At 45.2% G+C, this 27,649-nt stretch overlaps 1 protein-coding gene across 5 annotated transcripts in view; it reads left to right on the forward strand.

The window, feature by feature from the left end:
* The window catches only part of AFAP1L2 (actin filament associated protein 1 like 2), a 188,518-nt gene that overhangs the window by 156,515 nt on the left and 4,354 nt on the right, over positions 1–27,649 (forward strand). For 3 of the 5 annotated variants that reach the window (XM_040361564.1, XM_040361563.1, XM_040361562.1), the window contains exons 8-17: positions 2,111–2,200; positions 3,413–3,497; positions 9,097–9,201; positions 9,676–9,887; positions 15,959–16,104; positions 18,134–18,242; positions 19,216–19,428; positions 21,104–21,224; positions 21,974–22,138; positions 24,700–24,902. In XM_040361564.1, coding sequence (XP_040217498.1) covers positions 2,111–2,200; positions 3,413–3,497; positions 9,097–9,201; positions 9,676–9,887; positions 15,959–16,104; positions 18,134–18,242; positions 19,216–19,428; positions 21,104–21,224; positions 21,974–22,138; positions 24,700–24,902 — 1,449 coding nt within the window. The remainder of the gene's footprint in view (positions 1–2,110; positions 2,201–3,412; positions 3,498–9,096; positions 9,202–9,675; positions 9,888–15,958; positions 16,105–18,133; positions 18,243–19,215; positions 19,429–21,103; positions 21,225–21,973; positions 22,139–24,699; positions 24,903–27,649) is intronic. The other 2 variants (XM_040361566.1, XM_040361565.1) reach the window with 1 other exon arrangement.

A 27,649-nucleotide genomic window follows, 5' to 3' on the forward strand; every position in this document is an offset into this window, starting at 1 on the left:
AAGGTGTTGGCATATTGTAGCCAGGCTTTTTTTGTGGAACTTGTGTGGTAAAGACTTCTTTCTGGCAACTTGACCATGCAGCAATTTTTTGTTCAAGTATCATCGTATTGTGCTCTTTAAAAACAACCACGCCATCTTTTTTCCAGAGCAGCCTGTATTTCTCCCGAGGTTACCTCTGGGCATAGGTGTGCGCAGCCTATTGCATTAAGGTGTGCACCCCAAAGCTCCAACACATATGCATTTGAAATATTTACCAGCCTCTTCATTGCTCTCCATCCTGAAACAATGGGATGAAGGGGGAAGCAAGGGAGCACATGGGGGACCCGGGCAACAGAAGGAAGAGTAACAGGGAAAGGAGGGGTGGCATTTATTAGTACCAATCCCCTATATTTTCCTCCTGTATCAGCTGAATGTTGACAAAAGGAAGGAGGAGGAGAAGCCTACTTTCAGCTGCTGCAGGCGGAAAATACAGATTGGTTCCACTAAATTCAACCCCCCGTCACCTCTCCTGTCCAGGTTCTGAGGGTTGGCAAGGAAGGATTGTGGTTTACCTGTCACCTGCCCACCATTGACAGGTTGCCAATCCCAGGATTAGGGTGTGCCCAGGCACACCTGGCACATCCCTTGCGCACGCCTATGCCTCTGGGTATTTTTGTATCCCGAACAATTCCTGTGGCAGTTGTGGCTGACATCTTTCTTGAACTACCTGACCTTGGCTTGGTATGGAGAGATCCCCAAATGTTCCACTTATTAAGTGATTGAATCGTACTGACTGGCATATTCAAAGCTTTGGATATTTTTTTTTTAGATCCTTTTCCATCTTTGTAAAGTTTCATTACCTTGTTACGCAGGTCTTTTGACTGTTCTTTTCTGCTCCCCATGGCTTAGTGCATCCATGCAAGAGCTAACAAACGCATTGACTAGTTATACACAGACACTAATTGCGATTTAAAAAGCCACAAATGTGGGAAATTAACCTTTTAATTGCCATTTTAACCTGTGTGTGCCACCTTCTGTGTCTGTACCAAGGCCAAACATTCCAGGGTATGTAAACTTTTGATCAGGGCCATTTGGGCGATTTCTGTTATTATGATTTTAAAAGGAGCCAAAAAACGATGTGATAATAAATAGCTTCATGTGATCACTATCCTTGAATAAAAGACATTTTTTTTGGCATGATTGGTTATATTTTTAATATAAATGCCAAAATTTCACAATTTCTGCCAGGGTATGCAAACTTTTGATCACAACTGTGTGTGTGTATGCCTCTCACCTTGTGACTTGCTGCAATGATACAATGTTGCAGTTTGCTCACTGGGATAGAGGAGACTGAGGAAATGTTTTTTTCCTGCTTGCAGCAGAACGGTGAAATTTTCTTAGCCTAGGCAAGGTCCCCAAATCGGAGCTCAGGGATAAATTACCGTATTTATAGCGGTATAGCGCGCTCCCGCGTATACCGTGCACCCCTAAAGTTGCCCCGAATCCTGTGGAAAAAAAGTTTTTTTTGTACTTACAGTTTTGGTGTCTTGTGCGGCGGCCTCGTCGGGTCCGTCTGCGGCTTTGGGTGTCCTCTTCGTCGGGTCCGGCGTCCTTCTGCGGCTTCGGGTGTCCTCTTCGTCGGGTCCGGCGTTCGTCTGCGGCGTCCTCCCCGCTCGTTTCCCGCGCCGAGTTTGAATACTGCGCCGACATATACAGAGCGCAGTACACTCGTGTATTGTCGGCAATGCTCGGCAACTCTCGCGCTGACGTCCAGTACGTCCAGGACGTGAGCGCGGAAGGAGCCGAAACTGCCCGACTATACCCGAGTGTACTGCGCTCTGTATATGTCGGCGCAGTAGTCAAACTTGGCGCGGGAAAGCAGGTATCGGCGTATACCGCGCACCCACGATTTTGCCCTGATTTTCAGGGCAAAAAAGTGTGCGGTGTACGCCGATAAATACGGTATACACAATAGATGAAAATAATAGTTTTCCTGTATATTGTGACAAGTCAGGAATGTATTCATGCAATTTGTAAATTTACTGACAGGTCCACTTTAAAGCGATAGACATGGTGTAGACAGGATTGCAGTGACACTCCATTGAATATGAAGGTTGTCTGTTCTCTATAGGTCATCCAGGATATTGGCGGTCTACAGACGGACGCGACCCCTGACATCTCGCTGAGCACGCCGGACACTCTGCGTAACAGCCAGACCAAGGTAACCACATTTCTTCTGTTATGGTAAATGTCACATTGTGACATTGTGATGTCACACCCAGTGATGTCACACTCAGTGAGGTCACACCCAGTGATGTCACACCCAGTGAGGTCACACCCATCCCCTCTCCTCCGCCCCAAAAATGCTGCTAAGTCTTCGGGGCTAAGAAGGTGGGAACACGACAACTATAACTTGTATTGTATCAGTGACCGGCATTACAAATCGGCATTTTATAGCATCACAGCCTGTGGCATGGGTGACGGAAATTTGGGGTCCATTGACACCAAACCTTGATGCGGTAATAATACATATTATGTGCATTGGTGCACTGTGCCAGCATTGGGCTAGATTCAGGTAGGTATTTACGCTACGCCGCCGTAAGTTATAGAGGCAAGTGCTGTATTCACAAAGCACTTGCCTTCTAAGTTACGGCAGCGTAGCGTAAATGGGGCCGGCGTAAGCGAGCGTAATTCAAATGTGGATGAGGGGGCGTGTTTTATGTTAATTCTTGGTGACCCGACGTGATTGACGTTTTTCCCGAACGGCGCATGCGCCGTCCGTGGAATTTCCCAGTGTGCATTGCTCCAAAGTATGCCGCAAGGACGTCATTGGTTTCGACGTGAACGTAAATTACGTCCAGCCCTATTCGCGAATGACTTACGCAAACGACGTAAACAATTCAAATTTCGACGCGGGAACGACGGCCATACTTAACATTGCGTGTGCCTCCTAATAGCAGGAGTAACCTTACGCCGAAAAAGACTAACGTAAACGACGTAAAAAAATAGCGCCGGGCGTACGTGAATTTGTGAATCGGCGTATCTAGGTTATTTGCATATTCTACGCCGAAACTGACGGAAGCACCACCTAGCGGCCAGCGTAAATATGCACCCTAAGATACGAGGGTGTAAGAGACTTACGCCAGTCGGATCTTAGGCTAATGTCGGCGTATCTTGCTTTCTGAATACAGAAAAAAGATTCATAATTCGTAATTCATTGCTGAATCTAGCCCATTGTGTATGGCTCTCTTACACCCCTGCAATGCTTGTGCACTGCAACTCACCGCAGTGCATGATGTACCGTGCATGTGCAACACGCAGCACCCTGCGATACGCAGACGCATGCTGCGCAGTGGTAGTTTGTGGTAAAGGGGTACATGTGGTGTGGATTTGCTGGTAATTTTATATAATTAATTTTACGGATCGTTCACAGGGAGAAATCACAGACAGATACTCGGCAGCTTCTGAAAGTGGGAGCAGCACAGACGGGCACCCCGAGACTGCAGATGTGAAGGAAGGTAAGCGAGCATCTCCTAAACAGTCTGTCAACTCCCATCCTGTGCTGCTGGGTGAGGGGACTGCAGCATCTGGTTTTATGATACTGTGCTATGCAACATACCTCCCTGTCTCTAAATAGGAACCAGAATAGAACATGGTATAGTCTGGTAGGAAATATCCAGCTGGCTTATTGACAAGACTCAACCATTGGTGTTCCTAGTTCATTGCAACAACTTAAATTAGTGCAGTGGCAGCTGGTGCTCAATTTTTTTCTTTTTTGGGGGGAGCGCACAAACAGAAAATTCTGTAGCCTCCAAGTGCAACCTCACTGTGCCCATCAAGTGCAACCTCACTGTGCCCATCAAGTGCAACCTCACTGTGCCCATCAAGTGCAACCTCACTGTGCCCATCAAGTGCAACCTCACTGTGCCCATCAAGTGCAACCTCACTGTGCCCATCCATTGCAGCCACTGTCACCCCCCCCCCGGAGGCATTTAACCAGCCCCGACCGCTTGTTGTCTGACCGGCAGTTACCCCGCCGTGCCTCTCTTTTTTCTTCCTGCTAGGCGTCCAATAGGATCGTCTGTCCTTTCAGCCAATCAGGTGACGGGTATCAGACCCGTGCTTCCTGATTGGCGGAGGGGCGATTCAGTGTTAGAAAAGCAAATATTAATTTTCTTTTCGAACACATCTGGGTGGGCTCTGAGCGCAGTGCTCTGCGCTCCGAGTCCATCCTATTTTGAAGCCCATTGGAGCCTCTGGCCTAAAAAAAAAAAAAACCCGGTGCTGTAATTCAGGCGCCAGGCATCCAAAAAGGGTCTGGACGTCTGAATAGGGAGTGGCCACAGCAGCAATGGATAGATTTATGATTCTATCCATGATACATAAAGGGGGTGGCGTGATGGAGGGGGCAGCATCTTTGCGCCCTTAATGGGCTGGCGCCACTGAATTAGTGGGTTCTTATGAAATAAAGCGGATACTGAGAATTACACCCAGCATACAGGACAAGAGAAGTAGTACTGTGCAGAGTCCTTATATACAGAATAGGAACAGATACTGAGAATTACACCCAGCATACAGGACAAGAGAAGTAGTACTGTGCAGAGTCCATATATACAGAATAAGAAGAGATACTGAGAATTACACCCAGCATACAGGACAAGAGAAGTAGTACTGTGCAGAGTCCTTATATACAGAATAGGAACAGATACTGAGAATTACACCCAGCATACAGGACAAGAGAAGTAGTACTGTGCAGAGTCCTTATATACAGAATAAGAAGAGATACTGAGAATTACACCCAGCATACAGGACAAGAGAAGTAGTACTGTGCAGAGTCCTTATATACAGAATAGGAACAGATACTGAGAATTACACCCAGCATACAGGACAAGAGAAGTAGTACTGTGCAGAGTCCTTATATACAGAATAAGAACAGATACTGAGAATTACACCCGGCATACAGGACAGGAGAAGTGGTACTGTGCAGAGTCCATATATACAGAATAAGAACAGATACTGAGAATTACACCCAACATACAGGACACAAGAAGTGGTACTGTGCAGAGTCCATATAGAAGTGATCCTGTGCAGAGTCCATATAGAAGTGATCCTGTGCAGAGTCCATATAGAAGTGATCCTGTGCAGAGTCCATATAGAAGTGATCCTGTGCAGAGTCCATATAGAAGTGGTACTGTGCAGAGTCCATATAGAAGTGATCCTTTGCAGAGTCCATATAGAAGTGGTCCTGTGCGCAGAGTCCATATAGAAGTGGTCCTGTGCGCAGAGTCCATATAGAAGTGGTCCTGTGCGCAGAGTCCATATAGAAGTGGTCCTGTGCGCAGAGTCCATATAGAAGTGGTCCTGTGCGCAGAGTCCATATAGAAGTGGTCCTGTGCGCAGAGTCCATATAGAAGTGGTCCTGTGCGCAGAGTCCATATAGAAGTGGTCCTGTGCGCAGAGTCCATATAGAAGTGGTCCTGTGCGCAGAGTCCATATAGAAGTGGTCCTGTGCGCAGAGTCCATATAGAAGTGGTCCTGTGCGCAGAGTCCATATAGAAGTGGTCCTGTGCGCAGAGTCCATATAGAAGTGGTCCTGTGCGCAGAGTCCATATAGAAGTGGTCCTGTGCGCAGAGTCCATATAGAAGTGGTCCTGTGCGCAGAGTCCATATAGAAGTGGTCCTGTGCGCAGAGTCCATATAGAAGTGGTCCTGTGCGCAGAGTCCATATAGAAGTGGTCCTGTGCGCAGAGTCCATATAGAAGTGGTCCTGTGCGCAGAGTCCATATAGAAGTGGTCCTGTGCGCAGAGTCCATATAGAAGTGGTCCTGTGCGCAGAGTCCATATGGAAGTGGTCCTGTGCGCAGAGTCCATATGGAAGTGGTCCTGTGCGCAGAGTCCATATGGAAGTGGTACTGTGCGCAGTCCATATGGAAGTGGTACTGTGCAGAGTCCATATAGAAGTGGTACTGTGCGCAGAGTCCATATGGAAGTGGTACTGTGCAGAGTCCATATGGAAGTGGTACTGTGTATAATTTCTCATACAGGATCAGAGCAGCACTGAGTAGCAGAGAAGAAGTTTTGTGAATTGCAGATTCCCGGTATGGACTTTCTCAGACAAGAACAGAGGGGTTGTCGCCGTTCCTCTGCCGGGATAATTATAGAAGGACACTGCAGGATGCCGCAGCTTGGCTCCACAATGGCTCTTTGTGCCGTGAGTTTGGCCTCTGTGGTCAATTGTAAAGAAGTTGCAGGAAGAAGCAATTTAGAAGCCGGAGACCTTCCAAGCTGCATAGCGGTATTCTCACCAAGACGGCTCTGACCTCATACTGGGCGCTAATTAATTGATATTTACTGATTACCGTTGGAACTGAGGGGCCATTCTGCTGGCAATTGTGAACTTAGACGGCCGAGCCACGAGCATCCAGGGACAAAGATAAACATGGAGCCCAGCTATGAGGATTCAAGGATTCTCAATGGGAGTAACTCCACTTTCATTGTGGGGGGAAAAAGGAACATTGGGGGTCACATGCATCTCTCTTCGGACCCAATAAAGCTTTGTACATTGCAAGGATTTGAACAAACGTTGTTGCTGACTCCTACCTCCTTCCTCCGCTCTTCTGTGTGCAGACTGCATCTGAATAGGAGTGAATTTTTCATTATCGGCTGCTGCACTTGCAGGGCTCTAATGAGGAAAGTGAAAGGGTCTGCATCCCTTTAGAAGCAATTAACCCTTTGGGAGAATTTTACTATAAATAATTTTTTCGTTGCAGTGGATGCCTCAAATCTGACTTGTATCTTTCTGGGAAAATCAGCCAATCGCACAAGCAAGAAATTACATATCGGGGGGGGGGGGGGGGCTTTCTTTGTACAGAACACCTCCAGGTTGTCATATTGATTTGTATTTTACACAACATTTGAAATGAATAAGCAAGTTACTGGTTTGTGGAACAGATTGAATGTGTGTGTGTATAATCACTTATACTTTAAATATTGCCAAAATAATTGCTAAAAAGTTGTGTTTTAAATTGAAAGCTGGCATTGGGCCCCCCAACCTCATGGGCCCGGCACAGTACTTCTTTTTACTTTAAAGAGATTACAAAATGCCCCCTATAGTGCCCCTCTCTGGTTTAGTTTCACTTTAACTTGTGGTTTGATTTTCCAAGTCTTTACTGTCCATTCCGGGCAGTGCCAGCATTTTTTACTGACAAAACATGAACAATGTACCTGCGGAGCCCATTTGTTACTGACAACCTGAGAAATGACAATAAAAACGAAGAAAATCGATATTTAACCACTTAACAGCCGCCCGCCGTCAAATGACGGCGGGCGGAATGCTCTATTGTTCCAACAGGACGTCATATGACGTCCTGTCTTTTAAAGCCTCTATGGTGCGCGCGCGCACCCGTGGCGTCACTGGGAACGGCCGCGATGGCCCAGTAACTGTGCAGGGACGTGAAGCTCCGTGTGTAAACACAGAGATCCACGTCCTGTCAGAGAGAGAGGAGACCGATCTGTGTCTCTTGTACATAGGGACACAGATCGGTCACCTCCCCCAGTCACCCCCCTCCCCCCACAGTTAGAACACACCCAGGATACACATTTAACCCCTTCCCCGCCCCCCTAGTGGTTAACCCCTTCCCTGCCACTCACATTTATACAGTAATCAATGCATATTTATAGCACTGTTCACTGTATAAATGTGAATGGTCCCAAAAATGTGTCCGATGTGTCCGCTATAATGTTGCAGTCCTGGAAAAAAACGCAGATCCCCGCCATTACTAGTAAAAAAAAAATCATTATGTCCCCTATTTTGTAGGCAATATAACTTTTGCGCAAACCAGGTTATTGCAATTTTTTGTTTTTTTACCAAAAATATGTAGAAGAATACGTATCGGCCTAAACTGAGAAAAAAATTTATATTTTTTTTAAAAAATTGGATATTTATTATAGCAAAAAGTAAAAAATATTGTGTTTTTTTTTTCAAAATTGACGCTCTTTTTTTGTTTATAGCCCAAAAAATAAAAACCACAGAGGTGATCAAATACCACCAAAAGAAAGCTCTATTTGTGGGGAAAAAAAGGACGTCAATTTTGTTTGGGAGCCACGTCGCATGACCGCGCAATTGTCGGTTAAAGCGACGCAGTGCCGGAAGCTAAAATCTCGTCTGGGCAGGAAGGGGGTGTATGTGCCCAGTAGGCAAGTGGTTAAAGGGGTTGTAAACCTTTGTGTTTTTTCACCTTAATAAATCCTATGCATTGCAGTGTCCGGCCCCCCAGCCCTCCGTTTTACTTACCTGAACCCCGAATTTCAGTTGGCGCGATCCCCCGTCGTTCTCCCCGTGCCCGATCGGCTCTTCATTGGATAGATTGATAGCAGCGCAGCCATTGGTTCCCGCTGCTGTCAATCAAATTCAAAGACGGGGGACCCCCTTGGGAGAGCTCCTCCCAGAGGGGGTTAGCTGTTGTGGGGAGGAGCTGTGAGAGCCGCCGTGGGACCCCAGAAGAGAAGGATCACTGCCACTCTGTGCAAAACGAACTTCACAGTGGAGGTAAGTATGATATGTTTGTTATTTAAAAAAAAAAAAAAATCAAAGCTTTAGTATCACTTTAAACAGTATAAACACAAGATGGAAACGCTCACAATACACATAATAAGTAATTTCGCTGGTTTGCATTTACAAGAGAATGACAAATGATCAGCCCCTGATATTTACAGACAGTTGTAAAAATCACTGAGTTTACAAACTGTTCGTAAATTTACTGACAGTTGGCAACCCTGACTCTCGGAGACCTATTGGAAATCAGAATTTCAGTTGGCATGGCTTATATAGTGTATTCTGGCAGTGGAGGATTCCCGTATTCACCTTCAATGTGTGGATGGGGAAAATCTTTTTTGGCCGGCTTAACCTGGAAATATTATAAAGGATAACGGGTGCAATTTTATCAGCACAATATCACATGATCTGTAGTAAGTACATCTGGGGACCTCCTGAAGCTGTAGGTGGGCACACACTGGCAGCGCATGGCACCCATGTCATGGAGTTCTTCTGAATCTGATACAAAAGATGTGATATTGATGAGATAATCATCTGATTCCTCTCTGTCTCTTCTCTCTTAGTGAAGAAGAAAGGAACATCTGGCCTCAAACTCAGCAACCTCATGAATCTGGGCAGAAAGAAGTCGTCCTCCATGGAGAGCCCAGAGAAGAGCCTGGAGACCTCCAGTAAGTCCTATGAGTCTAATGTATCATATAATGTGCTCCCCTGAGCTCTATATTCCAATGTTTGGTTGGAGTTTCCCATTGAGATATTGTGTATATTCATCACGTTACATTCTGAGATATTATTTTCAGGGGATAAGTCTCTACTATAAAATGAATATGTCAATACTGATTAATGAAAGCTGCCACTACGGAGCATTTTTGACAATGCTGTAGCCGCCAGCAGTGATCATTGTGTTCTGACAGCTGGGAAACCTCCTGCTGCCAGAATACAATGGCATAGCGGGAGGGATTCCCCCATCAACACTGGTTGGGTTGATGGGGGAAGCCATTTTCTGCATTAGCTGAGATGTACTACACTTTATTGGTTGCACTAGATGGACTTGTGTCTTTTTTCAACCAGACTATGTAGCTATGTAAGCAAGTTCTTTTTTTTAAACCCAGATATTTACTTTATTTCTTTCTCTTTTGTTTCAGATTACCTGAATGTGCTGATAAACAGCCACTGGAAATCACGCTATTGCTGCATTAAGGAAGGGCAGCTCCACATCTTTCAGGAAAGAAATAAGAGCAAAGCCGCCCTTCAGCCCGTGTCCCTGCTGGGCTGTGACATCATTCCGCAACCAACGCCGGACCACCTCTACTCCTTCCGCATCCTGCATAATGGGGAGGAGCTGGCCATGCTGGAGGTAAGTTTCCTGCGCTGCATCTTCTAATATGTAATAATAGGAAGCTTTGAGAAAAGTACTGTTGGGATGGTTTCAGGTACGTCACCTTACAGGTCCTTCCTACCTGCCATGATCTGTCTGCTTTGCATAATGCACAGGTGTCAAACACAAGGCCCGCGGGCCCAATCCGGCCCTCCAGGCCATTTCATGTGGCATCAGCAAGAGAGCTCCAGCCCTTCTCTGGTCCTCCTCCAGACCCTGCACTTTGTTTCCAATCAATGCATCCATCTTCTTCCCAGCAGCAGCATAAGGAAAGGGGGTGCACTGTGATGTAAGGGAGAGTGGGGGACGCAACTTCTGATGGTGGGGTGGCTCTTGACATCTAATGTAAGGGGAGGGGATGCGCGGGACATCTAATCTTACAGATACAACCGGCCCTTTTGAGGGCAATCATAATGCTGATGCGGCCCACCATGAAATTGAGTTTGACACCCCTGGCCTAGAGGAACACAGAGACCCATAGACAATGCCACTAGGTCTAAAGAAAGTTCTGTAGTGAAAACGGAAAAGGAGAAAACTGAGGAATCTGGGAAGGCAAAATATAAGCAGAATAAACTCGAATAGCTGGATTCAGGTAGGCGGGCGCAACCTTGCGGCGTAGCGTATCGTATTTACACTACGCCGCCGTAAGTTAGCAAGGCAAGTACTGTATTCACAAAGTACTTGCCTGCTAAGTTACCGCGGCGTAGCGTAAATGCGGTGGGCGTAAGCACGCCTAATTCAAATTAGGCTGAGGGGGCGTGTTTTATGTCAATATGGGTTGACCTGACGTGATTGACGTTTTTTAGGAACGGTGCATGCGCCGTCCGTGTACATATCCCAGTGTGCATTGCGGCAAAGTACGCCGCAAGGACCTATTGGTTTCAACGTGGACGTAAATTACGTCCAGCCCTATTCACGGACGACTTACGCAAATGACGTAAAATTTTCAAATTTCGACGCGGGAACGACGGCCATACTTAACATTACTAGTCCAGCTATTTGATGGAATAACTATACGCCTGAAAATGCCTTACGTAAACGGCGTATCTGTCCAGCGTCGGCCGGGCGTACGTTCGTGAATCGGCGTATCTAATGATTTACATATTCTACGCCGACCGCAATGGAAGCGCCACCTAGCGGCCAGCCTAAAAATTACACTTTAAGATACGACGGTGTAAGACACTTACGCCGCTCGTATCTTAGCCTAATTTAAGTGTATCTGGTTACCAGAATACGCTTAAATTTGCGTCGGCGCAGATTCTGACTTGGCCTAAATCTTTCTGAATCTGCCTTTTAATTTTAGAAGCTACCCTGTGGTGAACAAGCAGCAAATCAATCATCGGCTGTAAAGCCCTGTTTGCGTGTTTTTTTTTTAACACACATTTAAAAAATAATTTTAAATATTAAAGGGGTTGTAAAGGTAATTTTTTTTTCCTAAATAGCTTCCTTTACCTTAGTGCAGTCCTCCTTCACTTACCTCATCCTTCCATTTTGCTTTTAAATGTCCTTATTTCTTCTGAGAAATCCTCACTTCCTGTTCTTCTGTCTGTAACTCCACACAGTAATGCGAGGCTTTCTCCCTGGTGTGGAGTGACGTGCTCGCCCCCTCCCTTGGACTACAGGAGAGTAGGGGGATGCAACTTCTGATGGTGGGGTGGCTTTTTTTTGACAGGTTCTCTTCAATAAGACATCAGAAGTCTAAAAGACCCCTGATGTCTCACCTACCCTCCAATAAAGCTAATTGAGTGCAGATCCCACACCATTTGTTTGCTTCTGGCCATACTTGTGGGTAAGCGACACCAGGACCCAGAATTTACATGTCACTTCTGGGTCATTAGCCGGAAGGGGAGAGCAGTGAACATCCATTCACTGATCTTCCTCCCCTCTACCCGGCAGCACCCACCATGTCAGTGGGTGAGCAGAGCCTGAAAAACGTGGCAGGGGAGCATGCGCGCAGGAAAGGTGGGAACTGGCAATCATGGGGGTGTCACTTCCACCTGACAGTCAGCTTGTCAGGTCTACAAACACTCCTGGTGGCTGCAGCTGCTGGGAGATTGAGTAAAACTCCCCCGCCAACACCCATGCGTGGCATATGACCGTGGCAGTAAAAAGGGTTGGAGTGAATATAAACCCTAGCAATGAACTTCTCTTATTTTCTCCCTTTCGTACCATTGTAAGTGTTTTTATTACATTTGTTTAAGTGCAAAATGTGTTTTTCCTTGGAACATGCCTTCTTGACCAACTAAACTCAAGGCTGCCCTTTCTGTCTGTGACATGACTGCCCTCTGCTGGAGAAAGAGTGTAAGAACAGCATTAATAGCAGGATGCTTGTTTGACCCCGATCCGGTTCCCATCCTGCCTCTGAAAACTTTCTGTGCAATCTGTTTATTATATATGTAGTGTGTGTATGTTGTATGTTTTTATCCTTTCATTTGCTGTTACCTTTACTGTTGATTCACAACCTGAAATATTGAAAACAAGAGGCAGGTTGGAGAGGCAAACCATGAAAATGGACCTGTTTGTAACTTTACAAATCTGAATCCTTCTTTGACATGTCCCAATATACAGCGATAGAATTCAGTTTTTTGATGTTTCACGTTTGAGACAGCGGAAGAAACTGTAGACAAAGATTCCCCAGTCCCTTTCTCTGCAGCCAGCAGTAAACAAGGGGGCAGATTCACCTACCTCGGCGCATATCTCCGCCAGGCGCAGCGTATCTAAGATACACTACGCCGCAACTTTTTTTTTCCGAATCCTCAAAGAATTTGCGCCATAAGTTACGGCGGCGTAGTGTATCTTAGGCGGCGTAAGGGCGCGGAATTCAAATCTCTGTGATGGGGGCGTGTTTTATGTAAATACGTCGTGACCCGACGTAAACAACGTTTTTTTTTAACGGCGCGTGCGCCGTCCGTGGGGGTATCCCAGTGCGCATGCTCGAAATTAAACCGGAACAAGCTAATGCTTACGACGGTGACGTCATTCTACGCAAATCCCTATTCGCGAACGACTAACGCAAACAACGTAAAAAATTCAAAAGGCGACGCTGGAACGACGGCCATACTTAACATTGAGTACGCCTCATAATAGCAGGGGTAACTATACCCCGGAAAAAGCCGAACGCAAACGACGTAAAAAAATGCGCCGGCCGGACGTACGTTCGTGGATCGCCGTAACAAGCTAATTTGCATACTCGACGCGGAATTTGACGGAAACGCCACCTAGCGGCCGCCGAAAAAATGCACCCAAGATCCGACGGCGTACTAAGACGTACGCCTGTCGGATCAATCCCAGATGCAGTTGTATCTTGTCTTGTAGATACAAAACAAAGATACGACGCGCAAAATTTGAAATTACGCGGCGTATCAAGAGATACGCCGGCGTAATTCTTTTGTGGATCTGCCCCATGGTTTATAATGCTTCAGTCAAGAATGAAGGCAGGAGCGATCAGTACAGATCACTCGCTGTGTTCAATCAGAAGAGGAAGTCCAGTTAAAATTGACCAGATCTTTACCCGCTCCTGAGAGGAAGACAGGAATCAGGGGGGAATCAGCAACTCATGGGGTGATTAGGGTGTGCCCAGGCACAGCCGGCCCACCCTGTGCACATGCCTATGGTCAAACATTTGTGAACACAACAACCAAATGCATAAAAGGAGAGGCTGCAGCATGATATGTGGTACCAAGGAGCCAGATTTGGGCTGGTCCAGTAGCAGAACTTTGTTGGGTGGTTCTAGGAAGCCAATCTAATGGAATAAAGGAACTCAAGACATTTAAATAAAGAGGCGGCAGCGAGTACTGTCACTGTTTAAACAATGCAAGAATAAACGGTCAAAGAAAAGAGTAAAACGCGTTTCAGGCAGCTGAGGGTTGGCCTCGCAGATCCAGCTGAAGAACACGATATCAGTGCCAGGGTTTGAGGATTCGCTGTCGCCACTTGGACGGCACTGAAAGGTTCGCCAGCTGCCTTCCCTGCTTGCTCGAGGCCACAGAGAAAGCCGCTTGTGATGCCCCTGCCAAATATGCGTCTTTGATCATTGCTGAAATATTAATTCACCATCTCTGGGGATGAATATTGGATCTGCGGAATGAAGCTACCAGGGATCCACTCCAAGAAGGTTTTCAGCATTTCAGTGGAGATTATTGGGATGGTCATAAGAATAGTAAAGTATTGTACCGTGTTCTCCTGTAGTAAAGGATGTTACAATAATCATCCAATGAGAGCCTGATCATCACACTGCTACAATGTATCATTTCATCCAATGAGAGCCTGATCATCACACTGCTACAATGTATCATTTCATCCCATGGGAGCCTGATCATCACACTGCTACAATGTATCATTTCATCCTATGGGAGCCTGATCATCTTTCTGCTACAATTGTATCATTTCATCCTATGGGAGCCTGATCATCACACTGCTACAATGTATCATTTCATCCTATGGGAGCCTGATCATCTTTCTGCTACAATGTATCATTTCATCCTATGGGAGCCTGATCATCACTCTGCTACAATGTATCATTTCATCCTATGGGAGCCTGATCATCACTCTGCTACAATGTATCATTTCATCCTATGGGAGCCTGATCATCACACTGCTACAATGTATCATTTCATCCTATGGGAGCCTGATCATCACACTGCTACAATGTATCATTTCATCCCATGGGAGCCTGATCATCACACTGCTACAATGTATCATTTCATCCTATGGGAGCCTGATCATCTTTCTGCTACAATTGTATCATTTCATCCTATGGGAGCCTGATCATCACACTGCTACAATGTATCATTTCATCCTATGGGAGCCTGATCATCTTTCTGCTACAATGTATCATTTCATCCTATGGGAGCCTGATCATCACTCTGCTACAATGTATCATTTCATCCTATGGGAGCCTGATCATCACTCTGCTACAATGTATCATTTCATCCTATGGGAGCCTGATCATCACACTGCTACAATGTATCATTTCATCCTATGGGAGCCTGATCATCACACTGCTACAATGTATCATTTCATCCCATGGGAGCCTGATCATCAGTGTAGAAATGTAAAATCGGTCTGCCATAGGATGAAATCATACGACGTAGCAGTGTGATGATCAGACTCCCATAGGATGTTATTATACCATGTAGTGGTGTGATAAGGATCCTATAGGATGGAATGATACATACTGCTACATTGTTTGATGGCATCCTATGGGAGTGCAGCCATCACACTGCTACATTGTACCATTCCATCATATGGACCCCTTTTATAACACTACTACGTTGTGTCTATGCATCCTATGGAGTCTTATCAGTGTGGCAATGTGATGATTGGGCCCCATAGGATGGAATGATACAATGGATCGGTGTGATGATCGGGCCCTATAGAGTGGAATGATACAATGAGCAGTGTGATGATCGGGCCCCATAGGATGGAATGATACAATGGATCGGTGTGATGGTCGGGCCCCATAGGATGGAATGATACAATGGATCGGTGTGATGGTCGGGCCCCATAGGATGGAATGATACAATGGATCGGGGTGGTGACTAAGTTCCATAGGATGATGTTATACATTGTAGCAGTGTGATGCTCCCTGGTGGTCTCAGCGGGGAGAATCAATGGTTTAAAAAAACTATTAAAACCACAACATACAGGGATATACAATGTAACACTGACATATAATCACACACATAGGTTGGACTTGATGGACTTGTGTCTTTTTTTTTTTTTTTTTTCAACATCACCTACAATGTAACTATGATAAGGCTCCATAGTGTGGAATGATGTATATTGTAAGATGACATCCTATGGTGCCCGATTATCACACTTATACATTAATTCTATCCTGTGGGAGGCCAATCATCACACTTATACTGTACAATGTATCAGTCCATCCTATGGGAACCTGATTATCATTTCATCCTAAAGCCCAGAGAACATCCCCCCTGGCTGTGTATACACTGGCTGGTTACATTGTACCGTCTAATGAAGATGATCTGGGAGTGTAGTGAGCCTTTGTGGTCCACACTTAGTGATCCTTTGTGTTCCTTTGACAGGCGAAGTCCTCGGAGGACATGGGACACTGGCTGGGTCTTCTCCTCTCGGAATCCGGTTCCAAAACTGACCCGGAGGAGTTTGATTACGATTATGTGGATGCTGAGCGCGTCTCCTGCATTGTGAGCGCAGCAAAGAACTCCTACTTGTAAGTGATACCATTTTATTCATCAATATTGCTGATATGTTGTATACTGTAGGCTCATCTCAGTTCATTTAAACGGAATATATAGTGTATGTATGCATTCTTCAGCACAAAATGTATTGTATTTATTTGCAAATACTCCTTTAAAGTGGATGTAAACCCCAATTTTCTTTTTTTTTTTTTTTATGTCACAATGTAGAGTATAAGATTCCCTATCATCTGTGCCCAGTCTTGCCACACAGAGTTAATCCAGCGCTGAGCAATCCTCTTTTAATGTTCAGTGAAAATGAACAGAATTCCAGATAAAAACTTGCCAAATTATAAAGTCCGTTTCTCTGTTCTTGCTTTGTGTTACAGGTTATTTACATATCCTGGTAATATACAATGAACTTTGGATCACCTCATATTATGATAAACATAACATAACATATGATAAACATGTCCAAGCTCTAGATATGTAAATAACCTGTAACACAGGTTTACATCCACTTTAAGCCACACATGATCACCAATGTCCCTCTGGAATGTAAACCCTGAAATTGGGACATTGGACATCAATGTATAAACAGAGTAGATTTACCTGGGGCAGCCCCATTCTCCAAAAATGGAAACTCCGCTCATCTGCCTCCTCCTCCCCTCCGGTGCCACATTTGGAAACTTTCGGCGGGGAGCGGGTACCTGTTTTTGACAGGTACCCTTCCCCACTTCCGAGAGATCTCACTGCAGCAAAATCACTCGAAGTTCAGCCCTCTCCTCCTTCCCCCGCCACCGGGTCCATTCATTAAGAGCAAAGAGCTTTGCACATGTGCAGTAGGGAACAGCTGAGACGCTGAAAGGCTTTACTGCCAGATTCCCTTACCACAAATGGCAGCGGCAGCACCCAAGAGCCGATGGAAATATCGGCTGGGGTGCCAACATAGCTAGATTCCAAGACGGGTAAGTGCCCTAATATTAAGTCAGCAGCTACAGTATGTGTAGCAGCGGAGTTTTAATTTTGTGCTGGGGGGGCCGGAACACCACTTTAAGGCCTTATTGACACTTGCTTTGCTTCCTGAAGAGCAATCCACATTCAGATCATTCTTCAGAGGATTTGACAGGTGGTGAGGAGGCGTTGTGTCGTCTCCCTCATTGCCCGTTTTTACGCCCTAAATTCCAGACTACTGCACCCAAACCCATTCACTTGAATGGGCCACAAACTGGCGGGCAGTGCCCGCTGAGTGCATTGGGGTATCAGCATGTGTACACCCTGGTCACTGCCTTCCCAGCTATAGTGGGAGCAGAGTGGTTAAGGGGTGTTAAAAATGTGACTCAAACGTGTTTTTTTAACCAGCTGCATGTTCTCGACTAAAGGAAATTCTAGTGAAATGTGTAGGACGCAATTGCTGGCCTTCTTCTAAAGATTCCAGTTTTCTGTCTTCACCTTCTAAGCTGCTAACCCAGGACAAGCACACAGCAAGTGAAAGCATTCAAAGTTTCTGATACATATTTCCTACTGACAGGGCCGCCATCAGGGGGTACAGGCATTACACCTGTAAGGGCCCCCCCCCCCGTTTTTTTTTTCCTCGTCTGACCTCCCCACCATTAGCAACTTGTGGCATTGCCCTGCCCAGTCCCCTCCCCCTGTTTTGTTGGGTCTGACTTTTAGCAACTCGCGGCAGGAGAGAGAAGAGACAACTTGACTTTGTTTTGTACGTCAGCACCAACACTCCCCCCCCCCCCAACCCCGCTTATCTTGCGGCAGGAGAGAGGAGAAAGGGGGGCCCTGCCTAAAGCTGTGTAAGGGGCCCCAACATTTGTGATGGCTGCTCTGCCAGAGATCCAGAAAGTATTGAAGCCTTTGGATCATCGTGAGAGCCAGGAAATTCGTATTTTTGTAGGAGAGGTCGTGGTTGGTGCATTTTCTTAGGATAATTTTTATGTTGGGGGGGGGGGGGGGGCGGTTTAGATATTTTGTAATTTAGTGATCTAGTAAACCCGGCCCTACGAAGGCTAATCTGTTATTTCTAGTACATAACCTATTTTGTCTTTCCAGTTTGATGCAAAGGAAATATTCTGAGCCAAACACATACATTGACAACCCGCGAGGTGGGAGGAGCCAGCAGGATGATCTCTACGATGATGTCGACGTGTCAGACGCAGTGGTGAGTGAAGCTATTTAATGGACAAGAGCTGGGGGGGGGGGATTGTTGCAGGTCTATACAGAAGTGCTGCACAAAGTTGCTCTCTACGGCCCTGATTCAGATACATTTTCGTATCTATCGGCGGGCGTAACGTATCTCCGATACATTACGCCGCCGTAACTTAGGGCGCAAGTTCCGTATTCAGAAAGAACTTGTGCCCTAAGTTACGGCGGCGTAGTGTAAATGTGTCGGCGTATGCCCGCCTAATTCAAATGTGGATGATGTGGGCGTGTTTTATTTAAATTACTTGTGACCCCACGTAATTGACGTTTCTTACGAACGGCGCATGTGCCGTCCGTGAACCTTCTTCAAGTGCGCATGCTCCAAATTACGCCGCAAACTGTCAATGCTTTCGACATGAATGTAACTTACGTACAGCCCTATTCGCGAACTACTTCGTTTCGTTTCGTTTTCCATGATATACCCCTGCTTTATGAGGGGTAACGTTACGCCGGAAAAAGCCTTACGTAAACGACGTAAAAAAATGCGCCGGGCGGACGTACGTTTCTGAATCGGCGTATCTACCTAATTTGCATATTCCTCGCGTAAATGCAGCCTAAGATACAACGGTGTATAAGACTTACGCCGGTCGGATCTTAGGGAAATCTATGCGTAACTTCTAAGAATCAGGCGCATAGATACGACCCCGCACACTCAGAGTTACGACGGCGTATCCGGAGATACGCTGTCGTAACTCGTATCTGAATCCGGGCCTACAACTCCAGAGTAGTTTCCTGAAGTGTATTGAGAATCCATTAATAAATCCCAGTCGCTATTTGCACTGGATATGCACCTCCTGGATCGGTATAATATCCAATAATCTGAGGATGGATCATTTGTAGAGTAGGAAATGTTTTTTGTATTACACAAGATGTATAACAGGGATAGCAAAAGTCAAATATGTCCTTAATTCTTTTTTCATATGTATGCGCAGGAGGAGGAGCCAAAAACAGAGGCTCCAAAAGAACTAGAGGACCACACCTACCTGGACCTTCTACCAGGAAAGTCCTTCCTACACAGTGCCGGGATCAAAGGTCATGATAGAAGCCTGGCAAGCTCTCCAGGACCAGAAATTGCCAAAGCAAAGGATGTGGAACCGGAGTCCGCCTTGTGTAGTGATCCGGAGCCGCCATGTCCTGTCCAAGAGGTGAGGGGCCTGGCATGTCTCCTTTATCCAGGTGACCTTTCCAGTAGTAGTAGTTGTTGGTCACATTCTGTAATGTGGAATGTGGAAGGTGTTTTTAGTTCTCATCCAGGTGGTACCCTCAGTTCAGATGAGTGTCAGGAACCCAGCATATAAAAAGACAACTTTGTTACCTTACAGTGTTTCTAAAGCCAATTTTGTTTTTGAATGGAGTTTGGAATGGGTAAGAACCTCTGTAAGCTTTTTATTGCTTGGAAGAGTGGATGAATAATACGGGAAATTCATGTATCTTTTATATTATTATTGTTATCCAATAGTATGGCAATCTGAATGTTGGGCTGGCAGCTGCTACAAAGTAAAGGGCTTCCACAATCTCCCTTGGGTTGTGATGGGGATGAGTAAATATTGCATTTAAAGCAGAACTTGCATCGGGTGCCCACAGTATCTATTGCATGAAACAATGTACAGGCACATTGTTTTGCACAACAGAGCCGCCCTGCCGCGGTATATGTGCGGTGGGCTAGTCCTAAAGTTAAGGTTAAACAGAAATAGTGTGTAGTGCTACTGACCCTTTAAAAAATCAAATCCGTGTCCGAACCTGAAGTACGTTTGTCACATGTGTAGTGGCTGTTGGCCCCCTTCGTGGGGGGGGGGGGGGGGGAATCTTGCTCATCGATAGGGGATCAAATACATTGAAATAAGTATGATTTTTTTTTTCGATGCATTTTTCTGGATATTTTTGTTATTCTGTCCCACTGCTTAAAATTATAGACTGATCATTTCTTTGTCAGTGGGCCAAACGTACAAAATCAGCAGGGGATCAAATACTTCCCCCCCCCCCCCCCTCACTGTGTGTGTGTATAGAGTAACATTTGCACAGTGCAGGTGTCATTCACACTTATAATATCAAACTGCTATAGTTTTATAGGAGGTTTAAGTTGTATGTTACCCAGGGGCGGACTGACCATTGGGACTCTCGGGCACTGCCCCATGCCACTAGGGGGCCCCATCAGGGTTGCCAGGCTCAATAAAACCAGGGACAGTATGTAAAAATCTGTGTTTTTTTTTTACATCTGTCCCTGATGTGTCTGAAACCAACATGCTTTTGATGTGAAAATTCTGAGATTTTAGCTGCCCGGCCTCTGCACTGCCTCCAGGTGTGGTGGCCATTTGTAAGCCTGGGGGCCCCATAATCTTCTATTGCCCGGGGGCCCCATGAGTTGTCAGTCCACCCCTGATGTTACCACAGACTTATCAAAGCCTGTCAGCGCTCGGGCACCTGCATCTTCTTTCCAGGATCACTCTGTTAGGCTGCTGGAATGGTCAGGCAGTAATGACGTCACTCAACATGCAAGTCACTCAATTCAGAGTGCAGTGACATTTATTTTGAATGGCACAGCAATGCACTAAGGCGATGTACATATGTAGCAGGGAACTGTTATGTACTATTGGTGCAATGTGTTACGCATTTTGTTTCCTGTCCATTTTTTAGGATAAAGAAAATAGAAGTATCACACTAAGCAAGTGCAATATTCTGATAATGTTATGAGTCGCCCCAAAATACCAGTTGTGCTTTTTGTTCTGACATTTTGATATTTTCCAAAAAAAATAAATAATCAGTTTATACATTTGACCAGTATTTGCCGTGTAGTCAAGCTGCGTTTTTATTGTGCTGCAGGAAATGGAACCCAGCGCAGAGGAGATGTCTCCCGGCCTGCAGGTGAGAGAAGACACTGCGGTGACGGCGAGTCCACTGCTTGGGAAAAACAAGGCGGATAAAGGAAGACCGACCAATGCAGGTGAGTTGTAATGTCTGACAGCGATCCTGGAGCTGAAATGGCATGATCCTCTATTCCAGTACAAGAAACAATAATTGTAAACTATGAATCATTACTGAAAAAATTGCAATATTATTTGCTGAAAATAGCGAGTTTTTTTTTGTTTGTTTTAAAGCCCAGCTCCATACTTTTGTACTGCACAGACTTGGAATGAATAAATAATGGTCTTTTTTGCCGCCCGCGACCCCATTTAGGGTTTTCACATCACTTCTTGTTCTTGTGACACAGACTCCAGGACAAAGTCACAGGCAGTAATATTAACATGACATGGATTCCTTTTTCTCATTTATTTTGGAAAGTGTTTTTGTTGTACCCATTGCAGAGAATCCTTTTCTGTCCTAAAAGTAAAAAAAAAAATCTCACAAGTGTGGGGGGCACAGACTGCTGATAAAAGCTTGCTCTCGTCCCCTACTTTGATCAAAACTCTAAGACCCGACGCAGTATACATTTTTCCAGTCCCCCACCTCATCAGTGGTTTGATCCATTGGCCCCTATGTCACTACTGTGATGTGCAAGCCAAAGAAACCACAGCGTGTGGGGGGGGGGGGGCGCAAATATGCCACTCCTGGAAGTGTCAGATCCTTCAGATGATGGTCTTTCTCCTTTCCAGAGATCAGCGGTGGGATTTCTTTTCACAATAAACATGTATTTGAAGACTTTAGTTTTGAGAATGTGCAATTTTTTTTAAACGCCATTTTTCTGCTACGCAGTCGCCATTGAGAACAAATTGGGCAAGAACCGCACGGAGGCGGAAGCCAGGCGCTTTACGGAGGTGAAGGAGAAGCTGGAGAAAGAGAGGGAAGATATTCGGGAGCAGCTGGCCCACCTCCGAAAAGAGAGGCGAGAACTCAAGGAGAACATTGCTACCTGTGGTGGTAAGATACCTCTACAATCATATTCTTGGACAGTCAAAAATGATCGAAATACATTTCTCATGTGTCTTCCCTGAATCTTGGTGTGCAGTAATCCAGTGTGAGACTTTTCCTGTAATAAAGACTGCTCACTGCTGCTCTCTCTCTCCTTGTGCAGGGAGACTGGTCTTGTCTCCGCCCCCTCCTGTAGATTTTTCTGCAGTCAGCCTGTAGTGGGTGGAGCCTGCTGGGCCCCTCCCACAGACTATGTACAGTGATGTCACTGCTACTTTTACAAGGATACATCTTGGTCTGCAATGGAATCTAATGGACATAAGTTATTTTGTTACTATTGAGGAATGCATTTCAATAATAGTTTTTGCAGCTAGAGTTCAGCTTCAAACTAAAAAATGTAGCAAAGTAGTATAAGGAGATACAACATACCTTTTAAATAATCGGATGAATTTGTTATCCAATTAGGCAGGCCCTTGCCCCTACATCAGAGATATGCAATTAGTGGACCTCCAGCTGTTGCAAAACTACAAGTCCCATCATGCCTCTGTCATGCTTGTGGCTGTCAGAGTCTTGCTATGCCTCATGGGACTTGTAGTTCTGCAACAGCTGGAGGTCCGCTAATTGCATATCCCTGCCCTACATAGTTGAAGATCTAAGAGTCCATTCACACCACTGCCCTGTGGGAACATGTCATGCACAATATATGCATTGGGTGTAAATGGTACTCCAACACACCTCCACAATGCATATGTGCTTTGACACAGCATGGCACATCATGTTCTGTACATCACACTATGATACGTAAAATGGGGCAGACTGCATTTTATGTGAATGTGCATTCAGCCTATTCATTTTGAATGAGCCATTTAAAGCAGAGCAATGAAATATAAATATTTAAAATATAGAAGTATTTTTTTTCATGACATATTGGAGTGGTAAGGGCTGTGATAAAGGGTTGGGCCTCATTCACTTGGGTGCTGAGGCTTGTACACTGTGAATGGGACATTTGTTTAGATAGCTGGAGCTGTCAGGTGCTGCGTGTAGGTACCCTATGTAAGTGTATGGGGACACCTGCACTGGGACAGCCGCTCATCATAATATTGGGGGGGGGGGGGGTGTGTGTGTGTGTGTGTGTGTAAGTGGCCTCAAACACACACTGTTAGTGGACTTGCATATGATTCCAGCAGGTAGGACCTGGCATTTCAAGCCACATAAACACATGGCCGATTTTCTTTTTTTTTACTAAAGCTGGAGAGTTTAAAATTTGATACAACTCTGCATAGAAACCAATCCACTTCCAGGTTTTATTGCCAAATCTTAAAGGGGGTTGTAAAGGTAAAAAAATATTTTTCCCTAAATAGCTCATCCTTCCATTTTGCCTTTAAATGTCCTTATTTCTTCTGAGAAATCCTCACTTCCTGTTCTTCTGTCTGTAACTCCACACAGTAATGCGAGGCTTCCTCCCTGGTGTGGAGAAAGCCTCTTGAGGGGGCGAGCAGGAGTGTCAGGACACCCACTAACACACAGCTCCTTTCTCTATCTGCAAAGTAGAGAGTGTCCTGACTTGCCTGCTCGCCCCCCCCCCCAAGAGGTTTTCTCCACACCAGGGAGAAAGCCTTGCATTACTGTGTGTAGTTACAGACAGAAGAACAGGAAGTGAGGATTTCTCAGAAGAAATAAGGACATTTAAAAGCAAAATGGAAGAATGAGATAAGTGAAGGAGGACTGCACTAAGGTAAAGAAAGCTATTTAGGGAAAACATTTTTTACCTTTTACAACCCCTTTAATTGAACAAGCTGAAGTTAAAGGCTGATTGGCTACCATGCACAGCTGCATCAGATTCTGAGTGCACCAGTTTTAGTAAATCTCCCCCAATAATGTACAAGCCTCAGTGCCCATGTCAAGGGGGCCTGAAGGTAGCCATACACTGCAGCCAATTAGTCAAACAACTGGCTGCTGTCGAGTGGGGGTGCCCACATTCAGTGTTATTTGTCCCTGATGTGTGGTCAATTAAGGATGAGCTCCGGTGTGTTCGCATAGAACACGTGCATAGCCCGCCAGGAAGTCGGCACCCGCGCTGCGCTAATCACAGCCAGGCAGACATTTCCCGATCTCTGCAGCCGAGCATCGGACAATGTCTCCCTGGCTGTGATTAGCGCAGCGCGGGTGCCGACTTCCTGGCAGGCTCTGCACGTGTTCTATGCGAACACGCCGGACTCTACAATACTGCATTATGGCCACTAGATGGTGTTATCATAAGAAATGGGTATGTTTCTTAGCTCCATTTAGTGGCTATCACACTGTCTATTACCCTATTCATCCATCAAAACTGCATGTTAGTTTGTTCTGTGTGAACAGCTGTGCAAGTTTAAAAAATATATATAAATTAATATATTTATAATTTAATATATTAATAAATAAAATGGACTCCCATCAGATTGCATTGGCAACAGACCGTACCGGCTGGTAAAATAGAGAGCATTCGTTAGATGGAACAGATCTCCATGTGAGGTTGTAATTTGGACATGACATTGGATGGATCTAACAGGTACAATATGTCTCCCTGACAGACAAGAGTATCCTGCCATGCCTGGAGGAGAAGCTGAAGAGTAAGGAGGAGGAGTGCAAGCAGCGGGAAAACCAACGAGTGGATCTGGAGCTGCAGATTGTTGAAGTGAAAGAGAATCTCAGAAAGGCAGAGTTGGGGCCGGTTACTCTAGGCACTGCAGTTGACCCGGCCCACCTGGACAGCAGTCAGTCAGTAAGTATAAAGGTAATAGTCTACTTTTATTCATTGGTCATAGTTGGCTGACACAAAAAAAACATGGTCATTTATCTCTACAACCTGAGGGATGAAAATTCCTTCTTGACCTTATCAGTGGTAGTCTGATTTAGTCCAACCATTCTTAACCAGGGGTCCATGGTACACTAGAGTTCCTCCGAGACCTGAAAATTATTTCAAAGGCTCCTCCGTGCTGACAAGGAATAAGAGTGAAGGGCAGTTAGCTGGGAATATTGTTGATGATGTCCTGAAAATCAGAATGTAGAGAGTTAAGCCTTGTACACACGTAAGTCAGCCGGGGAAACCGAGAACCTGCTCGGTAACTTTCCCCCTACACACGACCGGATTTCCCAACAAGAAAACTGCCATGAGAGCTTTGGTCGGGAATCCCGGCCGTGTGTATGCTCCAGTGCTGTGTTTCCCATAGGAAAACTGCCGGGTTAAAAGCCGGCGGGAAAAAAGAGCTGGTTCTCTTCTTTTTTTTGGGGCAGTTTTCCTGTCGGGAAAACTGCGATGGAGCATACACATGGCCGATTTTCCTGGCCAAATTGCTCTCATGGCATGGAGGTCCACTTTTTCTTTCCCACCAGCATCTCAGAATCTCTTCTTGTACGAAAACCTGTTGTTGAAGGATTGGGTGAAGGCTGCAATTTAAAAAATTTCTTAAAATGTTTATTACCCTCCCAACAGGACCCTTCCCTGCACTGCAATAGTTTATCTTCTATAATATGACAGGTCCTCTTAGAAGCTCTGTTTTTGTTTTTTTATCAGTCAAACAGGTTAGTCCATTATAAATTTATATACAGTGCCTTGCGAAAGTATTCGGCCCCCTTGAACTTTGCGACCTTTTGCCACATTTCAGGCTTCAAACATAAAAATATAAAACTGTAATTTTTTTTGAAGAATCAACAACAAGTGGGACACAATCATGAAGTGGAACGAAATTTATTGGATATTTCAAACTTTTTTAACAAATTAACAACTGAAAAATTGGGCGTGCAAAATTATTCAGCCCCTTTACTTTCAGTGCAGCAAACTCTCTCCAGAAGTTCAGTGAGGATCTCTGAATGATCCAATGTTGACCTAAATGACTAATGATGATAAATAGAATCCACCTGTGTGTAATCAAGTCACCTGCACTGTGATAGTCTCAGAGGTCCGTTTAAAGCGCAGAGAGCATCATGAAGAACAAGGAACACACCAGGCAGGTCCGAGATACTGTTGTGGAGAAGTTTCAAAGCCGGATTTGGATACAAAAAGATTTCCCAAGCTTTAAACATCCCAAGGAGCACTGTGCAAGCGATAATATTGAAATGGAAGGAGTATCAGACCACTGCAAATCTACGAAGACCTGGCCGTCCCTCTAAACTTTCAGCTCATACAAGGAGAAGACTGATCAGAGATGCAGCCAAGAGGCCCCAGATCTACAGCTGAGGTGGGAGACTCTGTCCATAGGACAACAATCAGTCGTATACTGCACAAATCTGGCCTTTATGGAAGAGTGGCAAGAAGAAAGCCATTTCTTAAAAGATATCCATAAAAAGTGTCGTTTAAAGTTTGCCACAAGCCACCTGGGAGACACACCAAACATGTGGAAGAAGGTGCTCTGGTCAGATGAAACCAAAATCGAACTTTTTGGCAACAAGGCAAAATGTTATGTTTGGCGTAAAAGCAACACAGCTCATCACCCTGAACACACCATCCACACTGTGAAACATGGTGGTGGCAGCATCATGGTTTGGGCCTGCTTTTCTTTAGCAGGGACAGGGAAGATGGTTAAAATTGATGGGAAGATGGATGGAGCCAAATACAGGACCATTCTGGAAGAAAACCTGATGAAGTCTGCAAAAGACCTGAGACTGGGACGGAGATTTGTCTTCCAACAAGACAATGATCCAAAACATAAAGCAAAATCTACAATGGAATGGTTCACAAATAAACATATCCAGGTGTTAGAATGGCCAAGTCAAAGTCCAGACCTGAATCCAATCGAGAATCTGTGGAAAACTGAAAACTGCTCTTCACAAACGCTCTCCATCCAACCTCACTGAGCTCGAGCTGTTTTGCAAGGAGGAATGGGCAAAAATTTCAGTCTCTCGATGTGCAAAACTGATAGAGACATACCCCAAGCGACTTACAGCTGTAATCGCAGCAAAAGGTGGCGCTACAAAGTATTAACTTAAGGGGGCTGAATAATTTTGCGCGCCCAATTTTTCAGTTTTTTATTTGTTAAAAAAGTTTGAAATATCCAATAAATTTAGTTCCACTTCATGATTGTGTCCCACTTGTTGATTCTTCAAAAAAAATTACAGTTTTATATCTTTATGTTTGAAGCCTGAAATGTGGCAAAAGGTCGCAAAGTTCAAGGGGGCCGAATACTTTCGCAAGGCACTGTATAAGCATTTGGTAGGAGCCACATTTCTAATATTTATATCTCTCAGGCATGCTGATGGTGAGAGAAAAACAATTTAAGCCCAGGTTCACACTGGGCTGCGGGAATGAAGCTGTGCGAATTCAGCAGAATTCGCACAATTTCACTCCCGCCTGTCAGTCCCGATTTTGGCCGCAATTAGAGAGACATCTGTGCAATTTTTGCACAGATATCAATTTAAATCATGGGCTGAAAACGCAAAAAGTAGTACAGAAACTACTTTTTGAAATCGGTGGACAGGAATAGATTCATCTGTAAATTAAATGTCAGCAGGTGCCCCAATTTTCCCTGCTGTAGTTCCAAACAG

Source organism: Rana temporaria, chromosome 8 (assembly GCF_905171775.1).
Source record: "Rana temporaria chromosome 8, aRanTem1.1, whole genome shotgun sequence".
NCBI lineage: Eukaryota > Metazoa > Chordata > Amphibia > Anura > Ranidae > Rana > Rana temporaria.